Genomic DNA, 21,856 nt, shown 5'->3' on the forward strand with positions numbered 1-21,856 from the left:
GCAGTTCAGCCTGGTGGTCAGCAGCACAGCCGTGTGCAGGAGGCTGAGGGCGAGCACCCCAGGCCTGCAGGGATGGCCCCCAGACCCAGAACAGCCCAGAGCTTGAACTCTGAGCGTTGGGTGGTCCTTTGTGTGCCACACATGGCAGCGTCCTGCACGACATCACCAGGAGAGATGCCAACGCTGCTGCAGTGCAGTGATCCAGCACAGGCAGAGCCAGCTTGGGAACACCTGCCTTGTGGTTCCTCTGCAAAGAGATAACATTTCTCAGCTCACTCTCAGTACCGTCCTGGAAATCTTCACGCAGTGCCACTTTCAGCACACACACACACACACACTCCATCACCACATTTAAGGCACCATGAGAAGCTGCAGGAGATCACAGCGAGCTCACGGGGCGGCCCCATCCCTGCCACCCCCCAGCACGCTCTCCCTTTCTGCCTTTGGGCCCGACTTTCCCCAGCCTCCTTCCCATGGGCTCCTCCCACCCTCCTGCTGCCGGCCCCTGGGAGCAGAAGCTGCCCCACAGACCAGACGACCCCTGCAGCACGCCGACCTGCCTGGTCCCCTCGCACTCTCCCTTCTGTCCCTGTATTCTTGTATCTACAAAATGAACTCTGTGGGGTAGGGTGGGTTCTCTTTTTGCCCTGTGTTTGTACTGCATTTACTGAATCACTACCACAATGCCAGCAGCAGCGTTACTCAAGAAAGCACTATCACCCCATTACATTTGACACCAGCAGACACAGCAGGCTGGTTAAGTTGGTTTCTCACGGCCTCCCTAAGGACAACATCAGAAAGAAAGCAAACGGGACTCAGAGATGCACCCGAGCTCCACTGGCCTAAAGGAAGATGAGCAATACGCAATGGCCATGCATTGAGCCAAAAACATTCCCAGCCTTCCTGGCTGCAGGCAAACCAAAGATTTCATAGCACTTAGAAAAAGCCAAAGCTACTCTCTCTCCTCAATGGAGGTCACCACATTTTTCACTTTTACTCTCTGTTTTTCACTGTTTAGCATTAACTGCTGGGACAGCTTTTCAGACATAACTCTCACAAGCAGAGCAGAATGAAGTGCACCGTGTGTGAGAGGAAACAAAATGGCCAGTTAAAGATTTGCAGCCTCTCTAGATAAAAGAGGGATACTTTGATTGGAGTGGCCTTTCTGCAGATCACGTCCAAACCACATCAGATACGAACAAATACCGAGTGCAGGAAATTAAAGTTGGAGAGTTAAAAATACGAATAAATCAAGGAATTCTCATGCTTAAATTTGTCCTCTGACTCCCAAGGTCTCCTTTCCTGAGCCACTTTCCCAACACAAACAGAAAGTCAGTCTATCTACCACAACTGGCTCTGTTCTCACCTCCACATGTCTGCATGACTCTGCCTGCTACCTCCCCGCCTGCTGGGATGTGTGGGTGCTGTTTCCCCAGTCACAACGGACCCAACCAGTGCTACTCCACAGGGTTTGGCTCATTGGTTGCTTTGCTTCATCTTGCAAGGATTTGGGGTGAACAATGCCTTTTCCATCCCTGTGGGCATCTCAGCATCCTCCTGTGCGGCAGCTGCAGGGATGCCCTGAACACGGTCTGCTGAGACAAGCTGGGGCAAGAGCAGTGCTTCCTCCCTGCAGGAGCTGTACAGAATATCCAGGGATAAAGAACAGTGCAAAAACAAACCAAACTGTGTGAACAAACCAAATAGTTCTGGCTTGGGCAAATAATCCATCTATGCCACCCGTGCTAGAAAAGCAGCACTTCAGCTGGAGTATCCTGCATCAGTCACTGATATGGTCAGGTGGCATTTCCACATAGAGGAGGCAAAGGGTGAAAATGGCAAGGATGTCAAGTGAAAGCCAGGCAGAATCACACGGCTTGGGGTAATAACTGCGTGTTTCATAAGCGAGACACCAACAACCTCCCTTCTCATCTTTGCTGCCACAAAGGAGAGGTGCTGGCCTAGCTGATGATCATAGACTTGCTTCCACACAATAGAACAGGCATTGCTGCTCTTCCAAGGGTGAGATAAACTGTCAAGTGAATTGGAGATTAACTATCCAGATGTAAATGAATTCATTGCTATGCAACTGATAGGGCTCAGGCCCGGTTTAGTGCAGGATGGAGTCAGGTTTGGAGAGCTCTCTCAATGGCCAAAGAATTTATAACCTGTATTCATGGCACTCTCTGTAAAAGGCCGCCTAACAATGCAGAAGCCTGCAAGCATTGTTCCTTTTGAAGGGCTCGCCACTCCACCCCCACTCCTCTGCCCCCAATTTACTCCCCTCCTCCCTGGATTCCCCAATAGACCCACTCAGCACCCTTCCACCCTGCCCGTCCTCTGATCACACAGGAAGAAAGCCGGGGGGAGGTGACCTCCGCAGCAGAATTTGCTATTCATGTTCGTTCCCCCTCACAAATCCTTAACTTCTTGTCTCTTTTTAATCTTTTTTCTCTTGAGAAAGAAAAGATCAAAGGGCTCGGGGCTGATGCTTTCTGAACTAGGCACTTCTTGCCATGGGAAAACAGCGACAGGGAAGGGCTACACAAAGATGCTTGTGACTGGGGGTAGGGGAGGAGATGATGGGACAGGACTTTCTTCCACGGAAATGCTTTACCAAGCATCCCTGCGAGCAGGATGCATCCACCTGGCACCCACCCCAGCCTGCTGGGATACCGCAGCAGTAGCAACGAGAGCACGTTGTGTTCCATGGGCCACACAAGAACAGCGTTAACATCTTCCAGCGCCGGAGAGAAATCCAGAGTCCAGGTGCCTGCTGGACCACAGGGCGAATGGCCACCACCAACAGGTCTGCCTGCAGCACCGCCCAGAGCTGCTCGTTCCTCCTGGTGCCTTGGGGATGCATTTTCAAGAGAAGGAACAGATGCACTCACACGGCTGCTCCCAGCACATCATCTTTGCTTTTTACACGCTTGCTGCTGCAGAGAACAGACAACCAAAGCGAGTGCTTGCAGAGCAGTCCCACATGCCCTGAGCTCGCCATGTGCACACAGCAGAGCTTTTTCTCTTCACAACTGCAACTGCATCCTGATCCGGAGCTGCCAAGCCTGTGCAGGGCTAAACTAGAGGGCTGCAGTTCAAAGCTTTATTTAAAATACTCCCTAATTGCAAAAGGACAAAAGATTTCCGACACATGTTATTATGTTATCTGTCTCCGAATGACCCATATTTGATATGAAGGAGAGTTAAAAGTTTCTATATTCAAACAGAAGAAAGGGGAAGAATCATAGATTTGCACCAAAGCATTGATATCAAATATTTCAGGGGGAAAAAAACAGCTCTTGGCCCAAAGGTTTGTGGAAGTTTCCAGCTGGAGACGGAACTTCAAAGCGGAGGCTCAAATCTCTAACGAGGGAGCGGGCCTGCTGAGAAACGTTTCATCATTGTCACTTGGACAAGCAACACACAAATAATCCCCCTGCCAGAGGTCTTCTGCTCCTGGGAAGTGGCTGTTTTGCACTTTTATGTATTGGGAAAAATGTTACCTGGACTTGAAGGACTTATCTGAATCACATTTTTTACTTTAAACCTGAAATCAAAGCTTGCTGGTACAGATGGGAGGTTTGTGAAGCTTATTTAAGAAGCTGGTCCACGTTCAGTCCCAGCATCTCCTTTGCTCCCCAGCAAACTGCCCCCCCCGGAGCCCTCCAGCCCATCAGCATCAAGCAGCTCAGTGACAACTGTCTCGCTGTTTTTCCAACACTGGGACGCACAGGAGAGGGCAGGAGCCGTGCTTTACTTCACACATTTCATGCTCAAATATTTTAGGAGCAATCTCATTTGCACTGCATTGGAAAAAGCCCTGCTCTGCCAGGCAGTGCAAGCTCAGAGCCACGGGCTGCGCTCAGGTCAGGACAGCTCTGTGCACCAGCAGCCACCCGGCGCTCAGTGCCTCCTCACACAGCAGCTTCTGATTCAGCCCCGTCACAGCAGAGTGAAATCTGCTCCAAGTGTTGCAGTGTAAATCCCACGGGGCCTCACTAACGAACACCGCAAACGAACTGCAGCACCCGCAGTGCTGTAACAAATTATAGGTCGCACAGGAACACTGAAAATTCACACGACTTTTCTGCCTTAGGAGCTGGTTTCCTGACACAGACTTTAAGAATGTGTTTCCTCTGTAGGCTCAACAAATGCCTGAGACGTGCTGGAGAGCCAAGGAGAACAGCTGTCTCCCTTCAGATTTGAACTACTTTCACCACCACCCCCAAACCCAAGCACAGGAGCGTTCTCATTTCTGGGCAGGGTAAGTGTTTCTGCTGAAAGAAAAATGTAAATTGCTCTAAAAGAGATGCCAAATTAGCACAAGTGACCCACGACCAGAAACACACAAGTTCTCTAGAGGAGATCTCAAGGCAGTTGAATGCCTCAGCAAATTTTCTCCAAGGCTGCCACGATGACAAACCTCCTCCTGCACTCCCGCTATGATAACCATAACACAGTTGGCCTTCCAAAGCATTTCTGATTAATTTTTGCTCTACCACTGGGGGAAAAAAATGCAAAATGTCACCATCATAAAACTGCCAGATGGTAAATCACACTCAACCTTCGGGTGACAAATTTCTCCCTTGTCCCCCCGGCTTTGCCAAATGCATTTCAAACCTTGGCATTTACTTTTGTCAAGTCCTCAGTTTCTTTGGAGCCAGAAGGATAATCCTGCTAAACTCAGGTGTGGGTATTTTTTCTAATGGACTGCTGCCCACGGGAGGTGAGTGAGCGCTGAGCTGCAGTGTGACAACACAGCAAATCCAGCCTCAGCGCTTCTGGTATGGGATCAAAGGCTCATGAGACAGCACTAACACAAAAATTAGGGAGCCTGTTCATATTCCCATAAAGAACTAAAAAAAACCAAAAGAACAAAAACCCAAACTACCTTGTCCTGGCTGGCTTTCTGCTGGAAGGGCACTGCTGCATGTCACAGCAGTCACCCTCTGTCCCCTCCTGGCTGGCACAGGGATAAGCAGCCCTGGGCACAACTCAGGGCAATGAACTGCTCCTTATTCACAATCACCTGGACGAGATTTGCTCTTATACCTTCTGTGGAGAAGATGTCAATTTCATACTGGTCTGTATGCCATCATAAGGATCCATTCAGGCAACAGGTCCTCCCATCTCTGCTCGGTGAGGACTTGCTGTTTTTTTTTTCCAGGAAAGAAAGCCAGCAGGTCAGAAGTGCCTCTGATGAATACCATAGACCTAAAGCACTTGAATAGTAGTTTGTCTTGGGAGTTGAGCACAAAAAGCATGTGTAAGCACGTTAAGAAACACTGAGTCTATGAGATACAGACAGCTATAGTAACATAGAACCATAGAATGGTTTGGGTTGGAAGGAACCTTTAAGATCACCTCATTCCAACCCCCTGCTATAGGAGGGACACCTCCCACCAGACCAGGTTGCTCACAGCCCCATCCAGCCTGGCCTTGAATGCCTCCATGGAGGGGGCATTCACAGCCTTGCTGGGCAACCTGTTGCAGTACCTCACAGCCCTCACAACAAAGAATTTCTTCCTAACATCTAAATCTACCCTCTTCCAGTTTAGAGCCATTTCCCTTGTCACATCACTAAACACCATACAACAACACAGGATGCACAAAGAGAAACTCCTTTGTGGCACTGACCACAACATTTTGGGAATGTTGCTCTATGTCTCTTTCAGCTTATGGAGCTGAAGAACTATGGCGTTGCCATTATTAAAGAGTACCTACAAGGAGAAAAGCAGGGCCAGTGCTCCAAGGAGACATGCACAGAGGCTTGTTCCCTTTCTAAAAATGAATCCTGATGAAGACACGACCTTTTCGTGACTCCTTCCCTACTAACAAACCAGCCTAACAGACAGAATGTGAATATACATTTTAAGCACATTCTAGTAAAATCTGAATTGTGAAGATATCCTCACCAAAACAGAAGACGGAGATAAAACAAATGATGAATTTGACCTTTCAGACTCCCAAAGTCTCCAATGAACATTCTGAGTAAACCCGAATGGACACGGAGATAAAGATTTGTCAGCAGAGCTGAGCTCTTGTCAGCAGCCCACAGGAGGAAGATCCACCAATGCCATTACACGTGGTGGGAGCTGGGCTCCTCGGGTCCACAGCCAACGATCGAACATTCACGTCTGGGGTTCCTCAGCAAGCAGTCTTAAAAACAACATAATAAACAAGTGTAAGAAAGCTGCAAGCCATCTTCAGATAACTTCCAGGCTGAAATGAAGTCTGCATCTGAACAAGGTTTCTAGCTCCCAGCTCTCAGGGACAAACTCTTGGGGCTGTGCAGGTCTGCATGCCTTGAGGCTGCCCCATCACAGCCTGCAGATGGGAAAGGTGTTGTGGCCCTAGGAGGAAAGCCAGTCCCCATTTGGTTTACCCAGCACCCGGAGCCCCAGCCTGCAGTGAAGGACAGAGAACATCTTTTCCTCCAGTTTTTTCTCCCTGTCTCATCTTTACTTTCTCACTACCTGTTGAGAGATGCTTTCATAGCAGCATCCATCAGCACTGCATCTCAGCGTGCTGCAAGAAGACAGAAAGCCCCCAAAGGCCTGATTTGCTCCCCAGCTTTGTCATTTTGCTTTTGAATTTCAAGTATTTGTATAACAACAAGGCTGCAGAGTCATCAAGATTGTTGTAGCCGGCAACAAGCAAGGAAGAGAGCTGCTGCTACAAGCACATGCTTTTCTCTAATGGCAACTTGGAAAAGTACTGAACCACATTTCTTGTCCAAATGTGCTCTGCTCTGCAGTCTCCCATTAAGTGGTGAGTAAATAGTTTCCCATAAAGGCCCAAGGGCCCGTGAAAGAGTCTAACAGAATCTGATTCCCTCTTTAACTTTCAAAACACATTCATTTCTCCTTCTTTACAGCTGCCCTGGCTGGTAGGGGGCTCTGGAAGCACCCCTTGGCAGCAGAGCTGCTCATGCTGGTGCTGCACAGTGCGGCGTGGGGACCCACAGCAGGTGGGAGCAGGGCTGATCGCTGAGCTGGACGTGCTGCACCGCAGGCCTCCCACCCCTTGGCTGCAATTCCTCCATCTCACAGCACCTCCAGAAAATAACGTCATGAAAACAGTCCTTTTCCACCCCCTCCCCTTCTTTTTTTTTTTTTTCTTTTCTTTCCTTTTTTTTTTTCCATTGCTCATTTTATTTTACTGAGCTACTGCATACGGAGCTGAATCTTTATTTTGGCTCATGTCCTCTTGCAATATCATTACCCTCGCGCAAAGGAAAAGCCCTCTGGAGATTTCCAATCCAAACAGGCCCTTGTTTTATCTACAACTATTTGAGTACATGACCTCAGATAACCCCACGGCCAGTGTGTGCCAAATTCAAACTGCAGCCATGGGAACTTTAAACACAAGGATGATTTTCCAGCTTCCCTCCAAAGGGAAGACACCGGGTTCCCGGCTGCGCTGGGCTCTGCCATGGCAGCACAGCCCCAGCAGTGATGGCCCTGCTGCCACCACGCCAGCTCTGCAGCTCCGCCGAGGGCACCGCCGGCCTCCTGGCCATCCCTGCTGTCACCTCCCCTCTGCTTCTCAGGGCACCGCTCTGGCTTCGGATTACTGAAAAGACAAACAGCTGCACTTGGGCCAACAGACTAATATGTAAGGCTGTGTTTGGATTACTCTGGACAGGGGAGGTTTTTCATCTTCATTAGCCTGCTGTTCAGAGCCACATCCGCAGTTTCTCACTGGGTCAGAGCCTCCCGCTCTCCACTGCTGTTTATGATCTAAGTAAATCAATTAATCTGGTATTTCGAATGAAGCTCAGGAGACTTCAGCAGCCAGCGTTTCACAGATGTTCAGTGCATCTGGGCACCTCACTGTGCAAACACTGCAAAAAAGCAGCACGGAGAAGCCAAGAGCTTAGGGATCAGAACCAGTGATAAGCAGCTGTCAGTACACAACCACGCTATCACAACTCCATTAGCATGAAAGAGGAGAACGAATCCTAGAGCTGAATGCAAGCACAGAGGACAAAATCTCAAGCTCTAGAAATAGCACAGGAATTTGGTCTTGACAGTCTCTGCATCAGTTTCTGACACTGTCACACTGAACATATGCCCACAAGGCCTCGCGTCGGGACCCAGCCTCAGTGAGAAGGGCACAGCTTGGTGACCCCTCCTGCTGCTCTGCTTCTGCTCATGGGACTGCTATCCCTGTGCAGCAGGACAGGCGCCTCACAGAGCCAGGCGATGCTCCTTACACATGGCTGTGTGCAGGTCTGCGTGCTGCCAGCATCCCAGGGCACCCTGAGCAGAAACACTGCTTTCTACAGGCATTTAAGCAGAGGCAGCTTTGGCACAGGGATGGAGGCAGAGGCCCTGGGCACTGCAGCACGAGGAGGAGCAGCACCTGTGTGCTGGGCCGCTCACACAGAGCCGGCTGGCTTTCAGCCCTGTGTAACATTACACTCGTATGCATTATCTAGAGGCCTTCGCATTTCTAGGCTGGTGTTATTTTGATCTTCACCCCTCCTGACAGAATGAGTGAAGCCTCATCACTAGGAATTTCCATGAGGTCACTCCAAGGCTTCGTGCATTTCCCCTGGTTCAGGTCTCAGCACTCTCAGTGTTCCCCCGCTTCATTTATACCCTCCTTGCTGCAGGGCATGCCAAGTAAATCATCCACTACCAGTTTCCTCTCTTCAGCAACACACATTACGTTTTTCATTCAAGCTAAATGAAGCTTCAACCATTCTGTGTAACAGCAGCCCAGTTAAAGGCACAGAATCACTGAGAGATGGGAGCTGCCCCTCAAGTGAAAAAAACCAGAGATTATTTTAATGCAAAATAGAAAGTATTAATTTTGATTACTTTAGAAAGGGAAAAGGTTTCATTGCATTTGGTAGCACGAGTGCAAGGAAAGAACCAATTCTAGCAAACTCTCCAGGGAATTCATTTGCTAATCTCTGAGAAGAGCCTTTTGCACTATGAATAAATGGGGAAGCTCGGCGTTGTCTGCTCTGTGCCAGCCTGCACCAACCCAAAACTCCTGAGATCATGGGCAGAAGGGTCTGCGATGTGTTTCCAACAGCCCCTCACTGCTCCTCAAGTGTTCTTCTGTCTCTTTGGAAAATAGCACGCAGGTGCCCAGCTCATTTAGACATCATTCCCATTCCCACTCTTCTCCCATAAAGATCACTGTCTCACACACTGGGGAAGAACGGGGCCTCTGACAGAAACCCGGACAAACTTCTCAGGGCCTTTTGGCCCAGGCTGTGAGCACTGATGGAGCTGAGGATGTCCCCGTTCACTGCATCCACAGACTGGATGGCCTTTAAGGTCCCTTCCAACTCAAATGACTCGTTCTATAATTCTAGATTGTTCTGTTACTTTCAAACAAAGATATTTCCAATGTTAAAATGCAGTAACACCTCTTCCAGCGGGTACTTTTTCCTCTGGAGGTTTGGCCTTTTTATTTCACGTCCTCTACTGACACAGCCATCTCTCCTCTGCTAAGCAACCGGCTCTGTACGCATGGATGAGTCTTTGCAACTGCAAAAAATAAGCAGGCTGATGCAGCTTAGGTAGGAGAATCTGACGGCGTGCATTCCTCCTGCGCTGGCCCCAGGGAAAGGACACCCTGCCACTGCCAAACCTGGGAGGTCTTTGAGAGTTTGGCAGAACTCCCCCGGGAGGTCCGTCATTAGCCATTTAAAACTGTCTATAGCGGAGAGCTGAATTGCAGGGTTTGACAAAGCCCCCGCGGAGATATCTGTCAGGAAAGGCTCCCGGTACTGGCAGGGGCTGTTAACAGTAACAATGATGACAGTATAGTGGGGATTTTCAGGAGTGGGGACTTCAAAGAAACCCTAAAGAGGTATTTTTCATTAAGAAATAAGAAAGCAGCCGAGTCTTGCTTTTGGCACTACGGCTGAATAAGAATGATACCGCGCTAAGTCACAGAGCAGCAGCAGCAGCATAAATTGATGCCGATTTCACTGTGCATGTGCTGCTGGCCAGCATGGCTGGGTACCACAGCATCTGCGGTACCTGGGCAAGGCAGCAGCCCTCGGTCCGTCCCTTGTGCTTACAGTGTGCTCCATGACGTCACCCCCGTCACCCACCAGCCCAAATCTGGGCAGCACTGCCCGCAGTTGGGATGCATGAGGAGGGGCCGTCCAGGGGGATTTTCCTGCTTCTGTTCTCACATTGCAACCCAAAACACGTGGAGTGCTGGGCAGACAAGGAATGTGATGATGCAGAGTCGGACATCACAAAACATTCCTGCTGCAGGAAGGCCTCCTCCTAGTGATGAGAACTTCCTAAGCACGCCGTCGCTTAGCGCACGGGACGCAATGATGGGTCTGTGAAGCAGAGCACCCAGAGCACTGCGGACAGCCAGGCTGCACATCTCCATCCCACCTCCTGCAGGCCCCACAGCCCCATGCCTCGTCCCATCCCCACAGCTCGGCCCCAACCACCTCCACTCCTTCAAACGGAACTCGGGGCTGGCGTTTCTTTTACGACAGCTGAACCCCAGAGGGATCCTACAGAGCCAGCGCAGAGAAAGTGCCCTCGGGGTTTGCAGAATAGATTGACTTTCACACCTCGCTGGCCACACAGAAGAAACTCAATCTAAACAGCGTAACTTTGCATAACCGATTATTTTCACTGGGGTAATCTGAGCCCTCCAGTAAATGCCACGAAATGCTGCTGATCCCAGACTGCCCTGCTCCAGAGAAGGCAGCCGGGCTGAGGAGAGCCCAGGGATGGGCTCATCTCTGAGGGCTGGGGCTCAGCCCCGTGCCAGCTCAGAGGGACCCACAATCACCATCAAGTGCCCAATTCACATATCCACAAGCTGGAGTGTGCAAAATAAGCCAAGAGAAGCAAGCTAACTAGAACTGCAAGCCAGGCTTGTGTGCAAGAAGTGCTCTGTCTTTTCTTGATGTCTTTTTAACTTTCTTTTCTACTGTATCCTATACATTTCGTGAGGCATCAGCTTTCATGCTGACTCCCCAGTGACCTATTATTCTTGTACATCGATCACTCTGTCCTGTCACCAAGCAGCCATTCACATGACCCTGTTAGTAGGGAACCATGTTCCTCATCTGACTCCTCTGTCACCAGCTTCCTCTTTCCAACCACCAGCTCATTTCCTCCTGCATGACCCAGCCCCATGATCCCCCCTTCTTCAAAGTCCATGAATTTAGACAGCTAAATTAAAAATTTAATAGCTGCAGAGATTAGTGGTCTGTCCATGTCACTTCACTGCCATGCCCCAGGCTATACCAGGGGCACAGCACCAGGAACTGGTGACCAGAGACGGAGGGATCCATGCTGGTGGTTACACCAGAGCCAGAACTTGCTCCTTGTGCCTCAGATGGATCCTCAGTCCCATTTCAGCTGGACTGTTTTCAGCACCTGGCTCCCCATGTGCTTCCTCCCCAAGCAGGAGCTGCAAACACAAAAGAAAAGTGCACAAGGCCATGAGATGCTGGGCCACTCTCCTGGCAGCAAGACAGCCTGGGGCTAGGCTCACCTGGTTGTCACCACAGTCACTGTAAGGGGAATAAACCCATCCGTGCTCACCATCAGACATTCCCCTATGTCACTAAGGAGCCCACTGGGTCTCCTGGAGACACAGTTCCATTGGGACCCACAAAGGGGAAAGCCAGGTGAGAGACAGCTGCAAACACAGAGGATGCTGAGGATGAGTGAAAAACAGGTTTTTACTTGCACCTCGCCCCAGCCCCTCCTGGATCAAATGGATGACCAACTCAGACTGCATATCTCGAATTAAGAGAGGTAAATCATCTAAATCCACTTCTCCAGAAAAAGCATAATGACTCACAAGAACTGTGCCCTGAATGTTCTATGTTCCACCTTTGCCAAAACTCCTATGCTGTCATTCCCCCCCTGAGCTACCACTCCCATTGCCAGGAAGTCAGAGGGTACTGGGGCTCTATTTGTGCCGTAAGGAGACTTTTTTCCAGATCAGCACCCACTCAGGTACGCTCACTACAAAGCCCTTGGTGCTATCAGATGTCTTCTATCGCTTTCCTGGGGGAAGAATGAGATAAATGTACCCCGAGCTTCTTATAAATGACCGAATCAAAAACAGCATCTGCACCAGCTAAGCAAAATCCTGGGCTGGCTTTTGGCACACAGTATGGCTGTGTTTCCTTAATGTAACTGCAAAATATCATCCTCTTCAAGTCTGACACAAGGTAAGAGTTGCAAAAATCACGTGAAAGCTTTCTGTTTCTCTTTCTACATTTCACCAGCATACTGCTGTACCTGCCTGTTTCTGAAACAGCGTATTAACCTGGATGAAGGAGTTCACATGAACACAAAGTGGTCTCCATTTACATTACGTAAGTCATTTAGACCATGGCAGCTTTGGGGACAAGGTCTTGAAAAGCCCCAACCCCACTTTTATTGCTTCCCATCCTCATAGTTAGCTGCTTCTGGCTGAAAATAGCTTCACAGCAGCAGACGAAACAGGAAATCATGAACCATATCCCACAGGGGTCCACAGCCGTATGATTTTCTTTGCTGTGGGGTGTCTTCTCATGTAAGTAACACACGAAGGAGCGATATGTTTTAATTGATGCCAATAGGAAGTTACACCGTTTAACGCCTAAAGGTCTTCAGATAGACGCTGTCAAGTAATTACAGATCTGGCAAATCTTACAGTGAGGTCAAGTACGTGCACCTTGGTGTGCAGTGCTGACTCAAATGAAAGCTCTAAAAATGCCTTGAGATCACACATTCTTCTGGAGAAAAGAAAGGTCTGCAGCCAGTTTTAGCAGCTGCCCAGGCAAAATAAAACTGTGATGACTGCAAAACCATTCACTCCCCCTGAAGGGCACAGGAGTTCTTTTATTGCATTTGAAACTATGGGACAAGAGTTTGTGCAGCATACTCAGTGGGCACTGGAAACCATTAGTGTGATACTGCACATGCTGTAAGATGGTCCACTTCAAAACACTTCCAAGAAAGGCTCCTGTCCATCTCTATTCGATCATCTTGATCGACAAGGTGAAAATAAAGCCCTGGAGACCTTCTGGATGAGTTCAAACCAATCCACCTCACCCAAACGACTAACGAAGCTGGATACTCCACTGTAAAAACAAGAACTTTGACATTATTTCACTTTTAAGGTATGAGATATTTCAAATCACGAGACCCATTAATTGTACTGCTGGTCTATGTGTAGGATCATTATCCTGAGAACCCAGCAGTATAAATATACAGCCGTTCAAACACCAAGAGCTGGACACCCAATCCTTACCACGACACACAAACAACGAGCATGATAAGGGCACCCATGTCAAAAAGGAGGAGAAACTCTACAGTGTATAAAACATGGGAATTCTGACTTCTTGACACAGTCAATACACTGAACTCTGACCTCAGGAGGCACAGGGGACTGGAAAGCAACAGAACTTAAATCTCTCGTTTTCTCATGACATTTGAGAGAAAACATGGGGACGGTTTCTTTGGGACGCTTGGGAGTTATGGCTGTCGTCAGTGCCTTCTCCAGAGACAGCTCTCCCTGCAGTCACTCCATCACTGTCACCCGCTGACCTCCCATTACTTTCTCCCAGTGACACCAGCAGCACTGCTGACCGAGGCACTTCCTGATCCATCCAAATCCACGCGAGGAAGAAAAAGACCTTGCACAGAACTGCAGAAAGGGACGTTTACTCCGTACTGCATTGTTCCTTCTTTTCTATGCTAGTCTAAATACAAGTGCTGTTTTCACTGCCGATCGTTGTTTGCTTGTTCTGTTTCTGCTGGCTAAAACCAGCATTTTTCCTGCTAGTGTTGCCCTCCAGGAAAAAACACACATTCATACCTTTCTTGCATTTAGCACAGGAGAACAAAGCCAGGTTCCCAGGAATAAGGCTGATTTCCTCAAAAGAAAACATTCACTGTCAGCTGAGGTTTGACCTCTAATAGCTTGCCTGGCATCATCGTTTTGAGCACTGTAATACATAACACCGTGAAAAATGAACAGCTCTCTTCCCTCTGAAGTTTAATATTCGCCTGCAGCTTTACAAGCAAAAGGAGAGAAAGGAAATAAATACACAAACCAAAACCTTGGGTACAGCCTCACATATGCCCACAAAAAGCCTACAGACAAAGATCTGTAAAGGAAATTTCACTGGAAATCAAGCCTTTGCAGACACTGAGAAAGCAAGTCTGCAACATGAGACCGTCTTCCTTGAAGAAACACAGCTGATCTGCAGCATTCCCATATCTGACTTCCACTGGTCTGTGTAAAACATAAACTTTCACGCTAACCCTATGAAAACAGTCAACATGCGAGAGAGACAACAGTCTGCTCCTAGCTGCTGAAAGGGGAAAAAAGTCTCAGGCTGTCATTCTTCCCTTGCTGTGACCTTCATGCTCCGCTGAATTTCTGAAGATACTGAAATCTTGGCAGGGAAGTGTACAGTCTGTGGGAACCAGGCACTACTGTCCAGGCTCACTGCTGAGAATTAGGCCCAGCCGAGCCTTGCTTTCAGGGAGCTCAGAGCTTTACACACACAGCGCAGAGCTGGGCAAGTTACAGGCTGGGAGTCGTGCAGGACTTGTGCTGCTGCATTCGTGTGCTGTGCCGGAGCTCCTTGCCTCCTTGCTACCTCAGGGGAGTGCTGGCTCATCACGCTGCCTTGCACATAGGGGCCATCCCCAGCAGCTTGTTCTGCACAACCCCCTTCCATCATCAGCACAGCACAGCTACATCCATCCTTCCCACCGAAGATACATAAATCCTGGCAGTGAAGGCTGGGAGGGCTGCTGGGTATCTGCAGGTTGGGGGCACGCGGGGCGAGCAGCTGGCCCTGCTGAGCCCACCTTGCCCTGCCCGCAGTGCTGAGTGCTTGCTGCAGCTCTCACTATCAGTGACAAAGCCCCAGAGGTCAGCAAATAAAAATCTCAAGGCTCGGAAGGAGCACAGTTTGTTATGACAAATTATCACCAACCCCAGTGTGATTGAACAACCGTCACGTAGAGCCTCTCCAAACAGAAAGAGCCACATCCTCCGAATGCAGCACTGCTGTCGCAGGACTGGGTGCTTTCACCACTGAATGCTCACATTCAGACAGGCCCAGGGACAAGAACCTTTTGAGATCAATTCACTCCTTCAACAATGTCTGTAGAGGCAGAATAATACCAGCTGTGCTTCCTGGACAGAATCTAAGCAGCACAAGTTGCAGATTACATCTAAATTGCCAAGCCCAGGGTAAACAAAAAGATTAAGAGGGCCTTACTCTTTGTGCTGAACAATCACACTCTGAACAAGAAATCACAGCCCACGTTGTGGGTAGCACAGGATTGAGCTTTCATTTCAGGTTAAGGGCTGGTGAGCAGCTCACACATCTGGGGAACCCACAGGTGCTGTTAATCACAGGTTCTCCTGACCTGTAGGTGCTGACAAATTGCGTCCCAGGGATGAACCTTTTATTAAGCCACAGAGGGTTTAGGAACAATATTCTCTTTCTCAGCATTCCCAAGACTACAGAATCCAGTGCATGGAGTTCTTCCTTCCAATGGCAACACGTCCCTTTCTAAGGAGACGTTGGGGTGGACAGGAAGCCAGCAGGGACACCACGTTCTGTCAGCAAAGGACATCTCAAAGCTGAAAGGTGGGATCTGAGCACAGGCATTTTCAAAATTCTTTGATGATCTCTCAGTCCCATTTCAGCTGCAGATGATCTTTGTCCTAAGCAACTCCTGAGACAAATCTCTTGCTGTCTTTTAGGGCAAAAACAGTTCATGAAATACGTAGCCTTTACATTCTATTCCCCTGGAGCATGGGGAAGCACAACTGCTACATTGAGAAGAATGAAACGACTGTTGTCCGAGCCAAGAAAGGTGACCACAAAACAAAATTGCCCCAGTCCCACTTCCACGACGTGACAGAGCAAGGGAGATAGCTGCTTGGCTCACAAGTAAGTGAGAAAGATGATGCCTGGGAGTTCTCATCATCATCTGGACCGACAGAGCAACCCACATAAAAGGAACAAAAAAGCCTGCTGATCAGATTGGTGTGACAGAGGCTCATGAGAGACGTGCACATTTTCAACCTAAACAACAGCTTGAGGGATCTATATTACTAATTATCAACTAATATTGCCAGAGTTCCCAGGCCGGCTTCAAAGGTTCTCGCAAAGTGCCCCCAGCACTGAGTTCTTCATCTCATCATAAGGACTTTCTCTTTGTCCCTGCTAGATGGATTGCTCTGTACGAGGCTGGCTGCGTAAATCAGTTTGCACATGATGAGCTTTGCAGCACTGAAATTCGTTACCTTAACCACAAAAACCAGCAACCTTTGCTGTAACTGTTACAACACTTTTGCACCTCATTTGAAAAAAAAAAAAAATAAATGGTGGTTTCCTCTCCTCCCATCCCCCAGCCCCCCACCTACTCCTGAACACCTCTCCGAAGGGATGGGGTGAGCGGCTGTGGAACTGAAAGAGCAGGGAAGGGGGGAGAGAGAAAACATATCAGATCTCCAGACAATGAAATAAAGCAGTTATCTCTCACATCCTGTGGGGCTCGGGCTGAGGTCATAAGTTAAACAGGACATCAGAATAGGTGATGTCATTTGCTTATTTAGGATCAGAGCGTTCAGTGAAGTGAAAGAGACGACCTATTTGAGTTCGCAGATAATCCTATAACAAATGCAGGGCTGTCCAGTTGCAGAAACTGCACTTGGAGCCTGAGGTGTTTTGTTCCTGCACGCTTGTTTTCGCAGGGGATGTAACGGCAACTGTTTTTGCTTGCAGGAAAGCCTCAAAACTTTGTAGAAGGTGCAGATCCGATTGCACTGTAGGTGCAGATCCCATTGGGTATCACTGCTTGGAGGGGTCCCTGCTCTGCAGCAGGAGCAGCCACAGGATCAGCCTGTGTTCCCTGCTGTTCCCATGCCCAGAGCAAGGGATGCGCTCAGCAGAATCCCCCCAAAGCTCAGTGCTCAGCTAGGTAGCTTTTACACCCTCAGGTCAACGGAAAGACAGATGGGCCCTCCTGGCTCAGAATCTCCCTTTGGCACTGCAAACCAGCAAGAACTGCAGCAGTTACAAACCTTTAATGATGGGTTCTTCTGTACCAGGAAGGATTTACTGGCCTCTCCAACACCACACGCACTGTTTTCCCCTTCAACCTCTGTGATAAACACTGGTGATATAAAGGTTTAAAGCCAACAACTCACACTGTTCATCTCCTCCCGAGATGAACAGTTGCAACCTGATTTCAGTCTGCACGGAGCAGCCCTGCTTGCTTCCAGGGGCTCCCAGCCCCTCCAGATCTGTGCTGTTCTTGCAGAAGCGCAGTCTCAGTGGCACCAGCAGCCAGAGCTGTGCCAAACCTCAGCCCGAGGAAATAAATTCTTTGGTGGCTGAGGCTCACTGTGAGATGGGGCAGCAAACAGAGGCACTGCCCACAGTCAGGGTCAGCAGATGCAGCCTGCCCCACTCAGTGAGACAGCACAGAAAGCAAGATGGGAGAAGGGGAGTCAGTCATCCAGGCCATGTCTGCTGACAGCACATTTGTTTCCAAGAGTCCGAGCACAGACAGACCGGTGAGAGTGCCAAATGTCAAACGCCAGGTAAAACAACCCAGCTGTGCCCCATCTGCACCCAAAACACAGCTGTCCTCATGGACACCTTCGTTAGCAGACACTGATTTTTTCTCAAACGCAGGGTGCCTGAAAACCTCCTCTGTGCCACCACGGGCTGACCCTCCACTCGAGGCCATTTGGCAGATGCCCTAATGCTGCTTACAGCCCCCGATGGCTCCATGCAGCCCTGCTGGGCACCAAAGGCACCGCGGTGCTGAGCTCCGCTTCGCATCACCACTCCCGAAAGGGTGACCTCTGACTATTGGCAAAGAAGAAAAGGTGGATATGAGATAATCAAATGAGCACGCCTGCATTTCTGATAGATGGAGGAAAGAGGTTTATTTCAAAGATTTTGAAGCTAAAGAAGCACATAATGTCTCGAGGCCTTTTGGCATCAAAAGACAAATTTCACTTTATTTCTGCTCAAGTAATCTAGTATGTTCCTCACCGAGGATAACAGGAGCCCTGGCTGAGGCTGCTGGGCACAGGCAGCTCTCCACGAGCACCACCAAGCCCCAGGATGCAGCACACAAGGGATGTGTGTGATGGGCACACCAGGAAGGCTGTGCCCGGCCCTGCTGGTGGCACCTCTGTTCCTGGGGCTTTTGAGCAGAGCAAGCGCACTGCCGAAGGCAGAGATGGTGAGAAGCACGTGGGTAAAATTCTCCCTGCACTTGCTGAGAGAAGTCAGACAGAGGTAACTGGTGTTTGCCATTGTTCTAGCAGAAAAGTGGTGGTGCTTTGGCAGAGTTACAAAGCCAGTCCACTCTCTATATCTGCAAAATGGACATCGTCCATCCCCACTGAGGGACTTGACACAGGAAATATATTTTACAGCGATCTTGACTACAGCATTGAACTGAGCCCTATTTTTACCATCTGCTCCACACTACACGCATTAATTGTTACAGCAACAACATTTGCTGATGTATTCACTCCAATCATTTACAAGAGAAGCTCAAGAGACAAAACAAGCCCTTGCTCCATGAGACAGTGAGAGGCAGGCAGGATGCCACATTGCTTCCTGTGACATGCAGCAAACCCTTATCTACGTGAGGTGACTGCAGCTGGTAAGGGACCTCCAGTGCAGGCGAGCAGAGCTGTGCTGTCCCTTGGCCGTGAGCCGCTGTGCCCGGGCACCTCCTGCTCGTGGTGTTCCTGCAAGGCAGGCCCCGCTGCCCTCCCCTGCTCCAGGCACAGCCCCAGGTCCCGGCCAGCCATTAGCAATGCACATTTCTGTGAGGAGGTAGCAGAACCCAAGTCCTGAGGTCTGTAACCTGGTTAGAGACCAGAACAGGGACCGTGGGATGGAAGAGGAGCCTCCATCCTAATTAAGTGCTAGGTTTGCAGAGAATTAGGATGCTTTAGAGAGAACCTGAGGATGAAGCACTGAGGTCTCTGTTGGCCACAGCAAGCCCTGAGGACCTTTTAAAATGCAGAAATCTGCCATTTTTTCAGGCAGCAATTAGGCAGCAGCACCCTGATCCCGCTCAGCCCTCCGACCCCAGCTCTCCCCACACACTGCACAGGGCCGAGTCTGCATGGAGACAGCTGTGCACTGCAAGATTCACCCTCAGGGCAACAGCATCGTGGCAATGAAACCTGCATAGGCTGCAGAGGACAGCTGAACGAAATCAGCTCCGAAACGCCAAAACCTTAAATGCAGGCAAATACATGATTCAGAACACAGAGCAGTTTGACAAATAATAGCATCTTCCCATGCCTTGCAGTATAAAACATGCAGCTGTTCTACCACCACAATTTACAAGGAAGGCATTTCTCCTGGAAGTAAGAGAACACTCCATATATATTCCTAGCCAAATTGATTACCCCTATTTATACTGTAAACTAAGACAGCACGTACTAAAAACGCTGCACAGCTAAGCAGTTCCAGACCCCAGACTGTGAGCAAGGGGCTGGATTCAGAGTGGATGCTTCACAGCCTTCTGCATTTATGACAGACATTGCAGTTTTCTGCAGCGTTTTTTTGTGTGTGCTCCTTCAGGTGGCATTTCAGCAACCACCAGGAAGAGCACTCACACGTTATGGGAGCTCACAGAATCACAGAATCCGTAAGTTGTCTTTTCTAAACAGCAAAAAGCCAGCAGGTCACTACATAACAACTGAGATCTGTTCTTGGAGCAACAAAAACACAAGACTGAATGCACTATCTGACATCTGAGCACACACGTTTATCTTGCAGTAGGATCAGCCCATCAGCCCACGTTGTGTTGATCCCATCTACGTGCTGTTACATCATTCTCATCTTACAGACAACCTGCACAGATGGACAACTCTCACTTTTGCTACAGGTTACAGATATGGTTTCAACAACCAGCATCAGGTACACGCAGAGCTCTAGATATTGCTCTCTGCCCAGGAGTCACTGCTGCTTCTACACAACATGTGCATTGCACTGGGCCAGGAGACCCTGCTAAGCTTGACTGGAAGGCACAGAGCCAGGATTTACTCCTAGCAGAGAGCTTTGTGGTTTCTTCTTTTTCTCTATTTGAACTGATAAGGTGAGAGATGGTGAAGTCGCCATTTGGTTTATATAACAGGTTTTGAAGGGATGGGTTGTGGCGTGTTACTGTAACAAATACAAGAGAGAAATTGGAAGGGATGGAGATCTGAACTAACACAATTAAAATTTCTTCTTAAAAACGACCTGCAGATATTTGGTGCCAAACGCAATCTGGAGTCACCAACTAGCATGGACATGAATTAACCTAATCGCTTCTGAAATAAAATGGTCCTAAAAAAAAAGTCCTTCTATTAAAGTAATTAAATGTTATCAGAGTCACAGAGCCATAATTAAACATGGTTTATAATTAAAACAGCGTGTGTCCTAGACAGAGAACGCAGGAACAAAGAGAATGTAACTGAAACAGGCAATGCCAAAAGGCACGCCAAGTACCAAAAACTGGAAAACAGCAGTTTGGAGCGAGGTGCAGGTGCAGTGCCTCTGCAGTTCTGACCTCATCAGCACCTCTGCTGGATGTCAGCAGGCCCCGAACTCACGGCTTTGCACAGAGCTCAAGCAGAAACCTTGGAAACCAAGCAGAGTGCAAAACCCCAAGAGCAGAGGCAGCGCCTGCTGGGGCTTGGGGACAGCGAGAAGGGCTGTGGTGGACAGCTCTTGTCGTACCTGGCAGCGGCTGAAGATGTCCGCCAGCGTCACGCGAACGTTGAAGTGCTTCAGAACCTGCAGCGCCTGCTCCTTCGCCTTTTCTGAGCAGTTCACAGAGAAGCACCTTCCTTCCCCTACCTGGGACTGCAGCTTGAAGAGACAAGGCACAAACCAAAAGAAGTGAGAAACTCCTGATTTGTTGGGTTTTTTTCTCCCTCTTTTTCCCCTGCTTACTTTGGTTTGAATTACAAATAACATTGGAAGCTGAGTTTGATCACATGTGAAACACGGTTGGATCACACGCTGTAGGTAAAGGCACAGCCAAGGTGGTGTGTGATGACAGTTTTGTCACTTCACCCCTTATACACCTTTACCTGGAGCTCACTGATGGCCAAAGAGTTGGAAGAGGTTGATGTGGACACTCCCTTGATGTTTGGTTCACACTTGGCAGAAAAGTCCAGGAAAAAGGACTGGGAAGGGTTCAGACACATCTTTAACAACATGATGAGCACTGACAGCAAGCTGGGCTCAGCCACGTCTTATACTTGTGTAAAGGAGCCCAGCAGAGCCATCCTGTCTGAGTGCGGGGCAAGGAGCAAAGGGACCAGACACTTCCCAGGGCAGTCCTGTACACTGCAAAACAGTTATTTTCCTTTTGCAATTTCTACATGGTACTTTGAAACTGAAGTTTGGCCAAGTAAGATCATGCTGGACTCTGAATTATCTGCTGCATCATCTGTAGGCTCTGGGAACTGCCTAGACCAGGAACCTGCAGCAGAGCACAGCTGCAGTCACCTCACAGCATCGTGTCTTGGGGAGAGCTTTCCTCAGTGCTCAGCTACTACCTAGGAAATTAACCACCTAAGCTTGGCAAATACTCTAAGAAACTATTTGAGTTCTTGGGAACTACTGTATCAGTAGTTTGTAGCAAAAAAAGCCCTGCACTCTGGCTCATGTGTGTAATACAGAACAACTTCCAAATGAATGTTTGAGTAATAGCAAACTGCAACAGACTTGCAGCAGGCATCACAGCATTGCAACCAATGACATAACAGGTTCAATACATTCCCATCAATGCTGTTTCTAAGTATGTCTCATGAAGGGGGGTGTGTGTGTGTGTGTGTGTGTGTG

At 49.0% G+C, this 21,856-nt stretch overlaps 1 protein-coding gene and 2 long non-coding RNA genes across 25 annotated transcripts in view; 1 reads left to right on the forward strand and 2 right to left on the reverse strand.

Moving 5' to 3' along the window:
* EXD3 (exonuclease 3'-5' domain containing 3) overlaps positions 1 to 21,856 on the reverse strand; it is a 245,838-nt gene that overhangs the window by 77,875 nt on the left and 146,107 nt on the right. For 20 of the 22 annotated variants that reach the window (XM_019621324.2, XM_019621322.2, XM_031556111.1 and 17 more), the window contains one exon: positions 20,744 to 20,875. In XM_019621324.2, coding sequence (XP_019476869.1) covers positions 20,744 to 20,875 — 132 coding nt within the window. Of the gene's footprint in view, positions 1 to 5,542; positions 6,163 to 20,377; positions 20,644 to 20,743; positions 20,876 to 21,856 lie in introns of those variants that run through there. The other 2 variants (XM_031556114.1, XM_031556116.1) reach the window with 2 other exon arrangements.
* LOC109370448 lies at positions 9,410 to 11,593 on the reverse strand. Of its 2 annotated transcripts, none has more exons than XR_002120547.1 (3): positions 11,503 to 11,593; positions 10,052 to 11,418; positions 9,410 to 9,512 (listed from the first exon to the last, which is right to left on the reverse strand). It is a non-coding gene; the product is annotated as an uncharacterized LOC109370448 (long non-coding RNA). The 2 variants fall into 2 exon arrangements; XR_002120546.2 differs by having other exon boundaries at positions 9,416 to 9,512; positions 10,011 to 11,418.
* LOC109370449 lies at positions 11,615 to 13,735 on the forward strand. Its single transcript, XR_004161645.1, has 3 exons — positions 11,615 to 11,768; positions 12,248 to 12,337; positions 13,574 to 13,735. It is a non-coding gene; the product is annotated as an uncharacterized LOC109370449 (long non-coding RNA).

This window comes from Meleagris gallopavo, chromosome 19 (assembly GCF_000146605.3).
Source record: "Meleagris gallopavo isolate NT-WF06-2002-E0010 breed Aviagen turkey brand Nicholas breeding stock chromosome 19, Turkey_5.1, whole genome shotgun sequence".
NCBI lineage: Eukaryota > Metazoa > Chordata > Aves > Galliformes > Phasianidae > Meleagris > Meleagris gallopavo.